At 38.7% G+C, this 10,831-nt stretch overlaps 1 protein-coding gene across 2 annotated transcripts; it reads left to right on the top strand.

Annotated features, from left to right (window-relative positions):
• Nucleotides 1–1,107: 1,107 nt before the first annotated feature.
• Nucleotides 1,108–10,560, top strand: LOC148850359 (putative BOI-related E3 ubiquitin-protein ligase 2). Of its 2 annotated transcripts, none has more exons than XM_088946148.1 (4): nucleotides 1,108–1,381; nucleotides 8,833–8,930; nucleotides 9,023–9,333; nucleotides 9,938–10,560. In XM_088946148.1, exons 2-4 carry the CDS (start codon nucleotides 8,846–8,848, stop codon nucleotides 10,463–10,465), a joined length of 924 nt encoding a protein of 307 aa, XP_088802274.1. In that variant the 5' UTR covers nucleotides 1,108–1,381; nucleotides 8,833–8,845; the 3' UTR covers nucleotides 10,466–10,560. The 2 variants fall into 2 exon arrangements, with proteins under 2 accessions (XP_088802274.1, XP_088802273.1); XM_088946147.1 differs by lacking the exon at nucleotides 1,108–1,381 and adding an exon at nucleotides 8,429–8,667.
• Nucleotides 10,561–10,831: the final 271 nt, after the last annotated feature.

Here is a 10,831-nt window from a genome sequence, read left to right as displayed (position 1 = left end):
ACGAATGCCTTGAAAAGCACGTTAAAATAATATGGAACCTGAAGCAGCGGGTACATATTAAATTTATCGAGGGAGGGCAATTAGAAATTCATTTTGATGAGCGAAACCATGCCCTACAAGGGGGAGACAGCTGGCTTATGGTAGCCCCCTGGTCGGATAGTGAGGATGGCACCATTAATAAAATCTACCATCAAAGAGTGTGGCTTCAACTGCATCTGGTTCCTAGGGTCTGTGGTGGAGGACGCTCGAGTCAAGGCAATGGGCTTAATGGAAATATACCCACTGGCCATTTAAAAAGGGACCTATATACACGATGCATGTTATCATTGATATTCCACAGCACTCTTCACGGATATGTTTGTTAATGTTGAAGGAAACCACAAGTGGGTTCGCTACTGTTATGAAGGCTTAACAAAAGTATGTGTGTATTGTGGCCACAGATGGTTTAGATGCAAAAGAATTACAGTTCCATTAGAAGCAGCAGCCAAACAGGAGATAGAAAACAGATATATAAATGAAGCCAGGGAATGGATAAGGGCTGATTTCCAATTCGAAAAACCCCTCAAAATCTCAATATATCACCACCATGTCACTAATTACAAGATACAACAAATCAGAATGAGCGATACAGGATTTGATGAAGAGTCGGAGGATGAAGGAGCATCTAAGAAATGCCGATGCTTGGATGATAGATCGACAACATCGTTGAAACATGGAGGAAGAGGAAGTCAGGGTCAAGTTATCATTAACTCAGTGAAATCGGGCGAGTCAACTCAACAAACAAGAAAGAGGAAGTCACTCCAAGTGGCAGTTCAAACATTGCAGGCGTCGCTCATGCAAGCAAAGGTTACGAGCACGTCTTCGACCCTCTCCCATCAAATGCCAGCAAACGACGAAAATACACAACACGTAGCAATATATGGTGAGAAAGCGAAATCCAAGTGTTCGTACAAGAACACGTGGAATAAAAGCAAATGGAGAAGTTACATTACAAAGACAGGTGGTTTCGGTTTTACTGAACTGGAGCTGGGGTTAATGAAATTGGTTCAACCGAGGTAGACCGTTTTTGACCCAAAATCAAAAGCTATAGTTCACGTGATCAATAACACGATCCATCTTCAAACAGTCGAGGGGCTTCAGAAGAAATTTTCCATTCCTCTCTCAGAAATCCTAATCCTCGAACCAAAAAAAAAAAAAAGGATGGGCGGCCCTTCACATGTCAGAACAAGAACCGAACTTTTAGGAGGAGATGCAGCGGTCGGAAACCGTAAAGATGGTTGCAGAACTTCTCTCACCTACCTCGTCAAGCTAGGGTAGTAAATCAGTTAGTGCAGACACTAAAGAGGAGTTCAATTGGGATGGAACCTTCATCCTGACCCCTGTGAGTATCAAGTTGCTACTTGCGGTACTCCCATTTTATAAATAGACTAGGTAACCCTAACCCTTTATGTTATTCAATTTCTTGTTGTATCTCGTTATCTTCTCAAGCTCATAGCTTTATATGTTGCAATGAAATTCTTGATCTGGAACATACGGGGACGCAATGATCCCCACAAAATGAGATATTTGAAAAAACAAATAAAAGAGGAAAACCCAGACCTTCTATTCTTATCTAAAACAAAAGTTGACACTAAAAAAATGGAAAGGTTGGGGAAAACCCTAGGCTACGAACAAGGACGTGGGGTAGCAGCAAATGGTCTATCAAGGGGATTAATGTGCTTCTAGAAGAGTGGTATGTTCATAGAAATTATCAAAACCTCATAGAGAAGCATAATATTGAATATAAAGAATGGACCATCAGATCCCCCATGGGGGTTGTGTTTCATTTATGGGCACCTAAACAAGTCTCAAAGAGCTAGCTATGTTTGGAAGCGTGTCGTTAACTATTTCATAACACCAATTTTAATATTTGTAAGTTTAATAATTACAAACGCATTAAATGGTGAGAACAAGTTGTATCCACAGGGAAGTGAGGGAAAAATGTTATTTACTTAAATCTGAGAAAGAGAGCACAATTGAGAGTTGCAAAAACACATAATTTAATTAATTAAACTGAAATTAATTAAAATAAAATTCAAACAGTGCAGGAAGTGAAAAGTGCAAAAAAATAAATAAATAACATAAATAAATAAATAAAATGAAGAAAATAAAAAATATGTAATCCGATCAGAGGTAGTAGTCTTCGGATCTCTCCTTTGACTTTCAAACTTCTCGAGCTAAGTCTTCCGTCTTACCTGGCTGAATTCTAGATCTGTAGAAAAGAAAACAAAAATCAAACTGAATGAAAGTAAATTGCAAAAAGGAAAAAAAATGGAACTGGAAATAAAAGAACAGAAATTAAATCTAAGACTAATGGTTGGGATCCAAATCGAGAGGTGGCAGTAGTGGTTTAGGCGAACTGCAAGCAGGAACCCCTCCTCTTGTCTAGGGGCAGAATGCAACCCTTTCTCAAGAGCCCTTGGGTCATTTTTATAGAGAATGATGGATACAACTGGGATTAGAGAGAAAGATGGGAACGCCAGTTGGATTTTAGCAAAGATCTGGGTGCCCTAGGGTTTGTAATGAAGGGTTAGGATGAGAAGAAAATGAGAGGGCGCCCAATATTATGTAGGGCTAAGATTTGGGTACCAAAAAATGAATGGTGGAGATTGAGGCGCCTAGGGTTGAAAGGTGGAGATTAAAAGGAGTGGATGGCGCCCTAGAGTGGATGGATGAAATAGATAATGGAATAGAGGGCTAAGATCTAGTGGCTAAGGGTTGAATGGTAAGGATTAGAAGTTAGGTGGCACCCTAGGGTTAAAAGGCTAAAAAGATAGAGCCCTAGAATGAATGATGAAGATTAGAAGGGATGAAAGGTGGAGATTTAGCAGATAGGGTTGGCTAAGGTTTGTTAAGGATGAAAAGAATGAATTAGAAGGCGCCCTAGGGTTTGCTAAGGAAATGGGAGTATGTTAATATAGTAGGAGGGATGCCATCCTGGGTTTAGCAGATAGGAGACACCCTCCTATGCTCGATTTTTCACAAAAAACACCCATTCTCTCAGTTGGACTTCACACTAGTTTCCCAAAAACTACATTTCAGCCATGAAACTTCCCCAGTTTTTCACAAGATTTGCATAAAGACCCTCAGAAGTCATAATATTGAAATAACTAGGTAAATGAGACATTTTGACTATTCTAAGGCCTAAAATACCCTTGAAAATGATGCCATTAAGGCATCAAAATACATAGTTATCAATGACGGTGGGTGATCTAAATGATATAATAGAAGGACAAGACTATAGAGGTTGTAACCTCAGATCTAACAAAATTTCAAAACATCTAAATAAAATAATTCAGAACTATGCCCTCCTTGAAATTGAATCCAAAGGGATTAGATATACTTGGTCCAACGGCAAAAAAAGGATTTTATGTGTAAAAGAGAAGTTAGACAGGGGATTAGCAACACCTTGGTGGCATGAGAGCTTCCCAGAAGCAAAAATCTGAGCCTATAGAAATATTTTCTCATTCCATGCGATACTTCTAGTAAACACTGCTCCACACACAATATTAGGTCCAAAACAATTCCATTTCCTACCCTTGTGGGCTGAAGAGGAAGAGTGTAAAAACATTATTGAAGAAGAATGGAACTGGGAGCATAACCAAGGAGATGTGTGCCAAAAATTGAGGAATTGCAAAAAGAAACTCAAAATGTGGAATAAGGAGAAATTTGGACACATTGAAAAAAAAAAAAAAACCTAAAAGAAGTGGAGGAAGAAATACTGAAGATGGAAACAACTTGGGAATCCAACGATAGTAAAAAAGGAGTGGACCTGAGGAGAGAATATGGAACCTGGTTGAGAAGGGAAGAACAACTGTAGAGATTAAAATTTAGAGAACTCTAGCTAAGGGATGGGGAAAGAAATACAAGGTACTTACACCAACTAACAAAATTTAAAAGAAAAAAGAAATTCACTTGAATTTTTGAAAAATGATAAGGGTAATAATGTCCAAACATTGGAAGAAATAGCCTTAGCTTTCAAGCAACATGCAATCCTTACAAGTGGTCCCCAACTAGAAGAAGAATTTGAAACCCAAGACCTTATACCCAACAAGATTTCAGAAACTGAGGCTGCAAAATTAGTTAGACTGCCATTAAATGAGGAAATCGAAGGAGTAGTCAAGTCCATGAGAGCTCCCTTTGCACCAGGACCAAATGGCTTCACCCCCTTCTTCTACCAGAAATATTGGGGAATAATAAAAGCAGACATTTGCAAATTTGTTAGAGAATTCTTCGATTCAGGCCAAATGCCCTAAAACCTGAATTCCACTAATCTTGTATATATCCCAAAAGTCAAAAACTCGGAAAAAAAATTCAACAATACAGACCCACGTGTCTACAATGTGTTGTATAAAACAATAGCCAAATGCTTGGTCCTCAGGATGCAACCCCTCCTTGATAAATTAATTGCCCCCAATCAATCAACCTTTATAAAAGGAAGACAAGGATTGTATAATATTTTGGTGGCAAAAGAAGTAGTCCACAAGCTAAGAAAATAAAGGAAAGGAATAGGTTGGGTTCTATTGAAGATAGATATGTTCAATACTTATGATAGAATGAGTAGGGATTTTATTATCCAAATGTTGAAAGAAATGGGATTTACAGAAAAGTAGTGTCAATTAATAGAAGCATGTATAAACACCCCCACATTCTCCACAAAAATCAATGTCACCCAAAAAGAACACTTCCAACTCAATAATGGGATTGGGGAAGGTGATCCATTATCACCTTACCTGTTCATAATAGGCATGCAAGCTCTCTCCAGCCTTCTTGAAAGAGCAGAGTAGAATAAGGAGTTGTAGGGTATCAAAATATGTAGAGGAGGTACTGCAATTAGCCACTTACTATTTGCTGATAATTGCCTGATAATGTGCAAAGTAGATGTAGCTTAGGTGAGAAGAGTGAAGGAAATCCTGAAAAAGTTTGAGGAAATTTCAAGGAAGAAAATAAATATGGCAAACAGAGATTTTCTCCTAGGCACCTTTTTTCCTTTGTACATATGAAAAAAAAAAAAGAAAATATTACTTCATAAGCTACAAATGAAATCATTAAAAGCTCAAGAAAGGTGCCTAGGAGAGAATCTCTGTTTACAAGGAAAACATGTTTCGTCCCATCAAGAAATAATGGAGAAGATGAATTCTAAACTAGCCACTTGGAAAGCAAAATTTCTGTCACAAGCGGGTAGAATAACTCTTGTCAAGTCTATTTTGCAGGCCTTGCCTGCATATACGATGCCCACCTCCATCCTGGGAAAAAACAATAAACCAAATGAAAAAAATACAAAGAAATTTCTAGTGGGGAAGCTCTTTAACAAATACTAGAATGCACACAGTAGCATGGCACAAGATGTGTAAACCCAAGAATGAGGGAGGCCTGGGATTTAGGAGGGTGAATTTAATAAAGCACTATTCCTCAAAACAAGTGTGGAGGCTTCTCACAAGTAGACAAGGGTTGTGAGTTCAAATCAAGGAAAAATACATTAAGGACAAATCATTGTTCCTCTTGAAAAAGAAGCCTCATGATTCCCCATGGTGGAAAATAGTCATTACCATATTGGAGGAAACAAAAGGTGCCCTTTTTTTGGCAAATCAAAGAGGACTCTAGGATTCATATACTTGATCATTGGATTCCAACACTTCCAAATGGAACCCCTCAACTACAAAGCAATGTCAACATCCCCACAAACATCACTAGGGTCAGGGACATCCTCCTTAAGAATGAGAATTGGAATATATAGGCTCTGAGAGAGCTATTCACTACGAATATAGTGAAGCACATCACTCATATATACAAGTCTTCTCAGCTCAGTGAAGACAAGCTAATTTGGAAAGAGTCAAAAACAACTGCCTATTGCGTAAAATCATGTTACATATTTTTTACCAATCAAAACCCATCACCATCACAACCAGCTGCTCCTTGGAAAGTTATATGGAACACAAAAGTTCCTCCAAGGTTCCAATTATTCATGTGGAAAGCTCGTTGGAATGGAATAAAAACCAAAGATAGAATGATCTTTCTCAAAGAACAAGATCAGTGCTACTCTTTATGCAATGCGAAAAAAAAAACATAGCAGCATGTGTTTTTCTCATTTCACTATGCCAGAGCTGTGTGCCTCCTTGCCCAAATAGGAATAACCCAGATGATCTCCAGAATAGACACCTTAATCAATATCTATCATATTGGATTGAATCTAAGCTAAGCTACCTCCCTTTAGACAATCAGAAGAGCTACATTGAAGAATTTCTTATTCCTTTTAGGCTTATTTGGGGCATGCGAAATGCAAAAGTCCATCGCCAACTCACTTCACACCCAGCCCAGTTACTTGAAATGGCTGATTCATTTATGAGCTTAGGTCCACATTTAACAGAGAAAACACAAAAGAGGAGAACAATCTCTTGCCAACAACTGGACCACTTGATATATACAGATGGAGCCTTCAGAATAGGTACAGGAAATGTGGCTATTGGTTTCATAATACTAGGTAAGGACTTATCAGTTGTGCATGTAAAAGGTCGAACAATCAAAGCTTCATTAACAGCCTAGGCCGAATGGAGAGAAGTAATCGAAGGGTTAAAGGCAGCAAGTAGGCTTTATACCATATCAGCTTTAGTTTTTTGTGATTCAATCAATGTGGTACGAGCTATACAGTACGAGCTATACAGGAAGAAGGTGATGTAGAATGGGACCTATTGGATTTTAATCTCATAATAGATTAAATCCAATGGGTTTGATTATATGAGAAATTGCACTTGCAGACTTGGTTGAAAAATCAGTTTTTCTCTTATAAAAAAAACTCAGTTTTGAACTTGTCCCACTTTGGATAATTACAAGGTTTGTTTTCAGTGTTTCAATAGGAACTGATTTACACTCCTTAGAATTAGTAGATGAGAGTATGGGGATTCGATACCACGCAACGCGCACGCATGCGTGTGTGTGTGTGTGTGGTGCAATGAGATGCTTTAGAGGCACACTTTGCATGCACCCGCGTGGCTCGCGATAGGCAGGTTTGGTTTTGGTGCATTGATGATCGTTGATCACAGTTGGTGAGATCAACGGTCACGATTCGATCGGGTGTGATCGAGAGGCACAATTCAAAGATAACAGTCACAAACTGTTAACTACTTTTTAAACAGTCGCAATGGTTGAAATTGTGATTGTTCAAGGTGCCTTCTCTAAATCAGCACCTACCTTTTCTTCATACCTCTTCACAAATTATTTAAGGAGCATGAATCAGACTCCAAAACACACAATTTTGAAATTCACTATCTCTCTCTCAGTCCGGTCTTTTACAGTCTCATAGAAGGTTTCTTTGGAAATTCTTTAACTTTGCTGGTTGCAGATTTTTGTTCAAGGCTTTGTTGTATCTTAGGAACGAATTTGCCTGTAACTTAACAGCAAACTCATTAAAACTGAATGGGGGCAAATAACGTTTTAAAGTTATAGTGACCCCATCTTCCCCAACAATGTTACATCTTAGATATTAACTTTGAAATTTTTTGCTTGATTTTGATAATAATATATGTATAAGTCATATTAGCCTCGCGTACAATGCATGTAAAATTGTAAATATAACAAACCCCCGGTAGAGAGTAGCAGCAGCAGTCCTATGTGTAATGCTTCTGTTATGTCCTTAAAAAAAAATTCAATCAAGCTAGGTTTTACAAAATATCTAGTTCGTAGTCCTAGAGCTATAGGCTCTAGTCCTAGTGTGGGTATAAGCCCATTATCTGCCCATGGATCTTCATCGGTTGACCGTTGTACCTACTTAGAAGTTGTTGAGCAGACATGAAACCCCATCATCCAAGACTTCCAAGCCAGTTGGCAGGTCTTTTCTACGTGTCGGGTTCTATTTGCCATTCATGAGTGGAATTCATTGTTGGATCCCCCAATAGCAATTCATCTTGGAACGTGTAAATAAGAAAGTTACAAGACCACATGTGGCGCCTCACACGCACATCTTATCATATATCGGAAACATCTTCTATATTTATTAATTATTATTCACCAAAGATGTTCTCAATTCACGGTGGATGTACATGTAAAGCGCCGAGCTTCGGTTTGGACTCCACATCTGCCATCCATACCCTATCCACAGGACATCACATCTGCCATCATCTCCCATGAATCACACATCCCAATGTGTCTTGTCTTGTGGGTAGGGTGTGTCTAGGTAGATCCGAGATGATCTTGCAATGCAAGTGGTTTCCTTCGCGCAGCTTTACGGATTGATGCTCCAAGATCCAAGTCCAAGCCCACCACCCAAAAATGGAAGTACTGCTACCTCGCAGGTCGCAGCAGACGCAGCTTGCCATACAAGTAAATGCAAAACAGACATGGCGGGTCCCACAAAAGTGGACGATCCTCAGTAATCCTCACTCCTCAGCAGTCATTACTACTCACCTTCAAGATGGAGTAATGGAGGGCGTCCCTCAGGGACTACAAAAAAATTTGCAACATCAACAGGGGTAAACAAAAAAAAGAGAAGATACAGAGAAACCTCTGGAGTGTCGTTTTATGCTCCTCTTTCCTTTCTATGAATCCATCTCATCTCTATTTCCTCTCTCCCTTCTCCCTCGCCATGGCGATTCCACTGAACCAATTCCAACAACAACAATCCAAATCTTTGAGGTGCAAAGAATAATAAGAAATGAATTCTACTCCTTTTAAATTCCTGAAATGAATCATAAAAGCTATCGAGTTTCATTATCCACTCTTCAATCATATATAAATATTGTTTTCTTTTTTTTTTTTTTTCTGATTTCTGCTATTTTATTTCTTCTTTCTTTTATCCAGAAATTTGTTATCTATGGATGGTCAGATGTCATCACCGGTCGCCTTCTTCAACTCCACAAATTTCGCCGATCAATCTCAACCCCAATATATCTCTCCCTGTAACCAATCTTTCCTGAGATTTTCTTCATCTCCATTATTTTTCCTGTAAAATATTTTAGTTATTTACTTCATTTTTTTTCTGTTTTTTTAGTTCACGTGGCCGGATTTGCTCCTGCTCCGACTCCGGCAACAGACTGTGGCGGCGGCGATATGCGGTGGAAGAATGGTTCGGAGCCGAAGAAGAAAAGGTTAAAAGAACAGGATTTCTTGGAGAACAACTCCCAGATATCTTCGGTGGATTTCTTCCAAACACGGTCGGTTTCCACAGGTTTGGGGTTGTCACTGGATGATAGGCGTATGGCATCTTCAGGTGATTCACCTCTTTTCTCGCTCCTCGATGACGATATCGATGGGGAATTGCAGAGACAAGAGGCGGAGATGGATCGATTCGTCAAAGTTCAGGTCTGCCTTTGTATTCGATTTTTTCCCAATTTTTTGGAACGATAAAATTAAACCCTGTGAAACAGAAGAAGTATGACGGATGCAGGATTTTTGCAGTCTTCGTTTTTTCTACAATATTTTAGAAAAAAAAATTATCAACTCTGAAGACATTGGGAATGCGTTGTCCATTTAACCTATTCATTTATGCATGAAATCTAATTAATTTTAGGTTTGATGTCTCAAATTCTTTACTAGATTCCATACTACTTAGTTCTAAAATGCCTTGAACTTCTCAGACCTGCCTGAAATCTTTAGGATATCATATGTATAAATCTTTCTCATGTAATTTGCAGATTAGTTATATCATAAAACCTATCTTCTTCCTTCCTCACCCCAAATAAAAAAATTAAATGGAAGGAAAAAAAGGGAGAGCAGAAGGAAGAAGGAAAGGTTGCTTGTTCGAGGTCTGTACTATGGTTTCCATTTTTGTTGGATTGCCGGGAATTTACTTGAGAAGTTCTCAAAGCCTTGGAGAAAGGGGAAGGCAAAAGAGGTGTTGCTATTTTATTTTGTTTTTCCTTGAGCACTATTAGAATCTTATTTACTTTTTTTTTTACACTAACAGGGTGAGCAGATGAGGCAAGTAATCCTAGAGAAGGTTCAGACAAATCAGATCCAAACTCTAACTATTGCAGAAGAAAGGATCCTTCAGAAGCTCCGTGAAAAAGAAGCAGAGGTGGAAGACATAAACAAGAAAAACACAGAGCTTGAAGAGCGAATGAAACAGTTGAGCATGGAAGCAGGTGCTTGGCAGCACAGAGCAAAGTGCAATGAGAACATGATAACCACCCTCAAGTTCAATCTCCAGCAAGTTTTTGCTCAAAGCAGGGACAGCAAGGAAGGATGTGGTGACAGTGAGGTAGATGACACAGCCTCTTGTTGCAATGGTGAATCTATTGATTTTCACCTGGTTTACAAAGAGAACAAGGATCTAAAAGAGTTGATGACTTGTAAGGTTTGCAGAGTCAATGAAGTTTGCATGCTTCTATTGCCCTGCAGGCATCTATGCCTGTGTAAAGATTGTGAGAGTAAGCTTAGTTTCTGTCCCTTGTGTCAGTCCTCAAAATTTATTGGCATGGAGGTCTATATGTAGTGGGTCAACTTTCATATGATATTAGAGTTATATGTACATCCATCTTATTGATCTTGTTTACCGTGATTATCATTAATTTGACGTTTTCCCTTCAATTATATCCTCATTTTACAATTTTTTTGGCGGGGGGTTCACAGTTTGTGTCTCATGAGTCAAGTCTTGATTTCTGACAAAAACTAATGGGTGGAATTTTTAATTTTGAATGGTCTGCGGAGGATATGATGCACAGGGGAATCATAAAACATAAAATTAGCTAGTGCAGTTTCTCTATTAGAAATTATAACTTGAACTTGCTTATTTTCTAATGTAACTGCTAGACATAATATTTTGCTTTCTGTGCACCTTATGCTTGCATCAATATAGCAT

The sequence above is a fragment of the Nelumbo lutea genome, chromosome 5 (assembly GCF_056320005.1).
Source record: "Nelumbo lutea isolate HS-2025 chromosome 5, American lotus-T2T, whole genome shotgun sequence".
Classification (NCBI taxonomy): domain Eukaryota; kingdom Viridiplantae; phylum Streptophyta; class Magnoliopsida; order Proteales; family Nelumbonaceae; genus Nelumbo; species Nelumbo lutea.
Note: the sequence above shows the minus strand (reverse complement) of the source record. Positions and strands in the feature narration are given on the sequence as shown.

What these genes read in the sequence shown, in the direction of transcription:
- LOC148850359 (XM_088946147.1), top strand. Translation starts at nt 8,573, where the DNA reads ATGAATCCATCTCATCTCTATTTCCTCTCTCCCTTCTCCCTCGCCATG. An exon ending in CAACAATCCAAATCTTTGAG is followed by an intron (nt 8,668 to 8,832) that starts GTGCAAAGAATA and finishes TCTTTTATCCAG; the next exon opens with AAATTTGTTATCTATGGATG. An exon ending in ACCCCAATATATCTCTCCCT is followed by an intron (nt 8,931 to 9,022) that starts GTAACCAATCTT and finishes CTGTTTTTTTAG; the next exon opens with TTCACGTGGCCGGATTTGCT.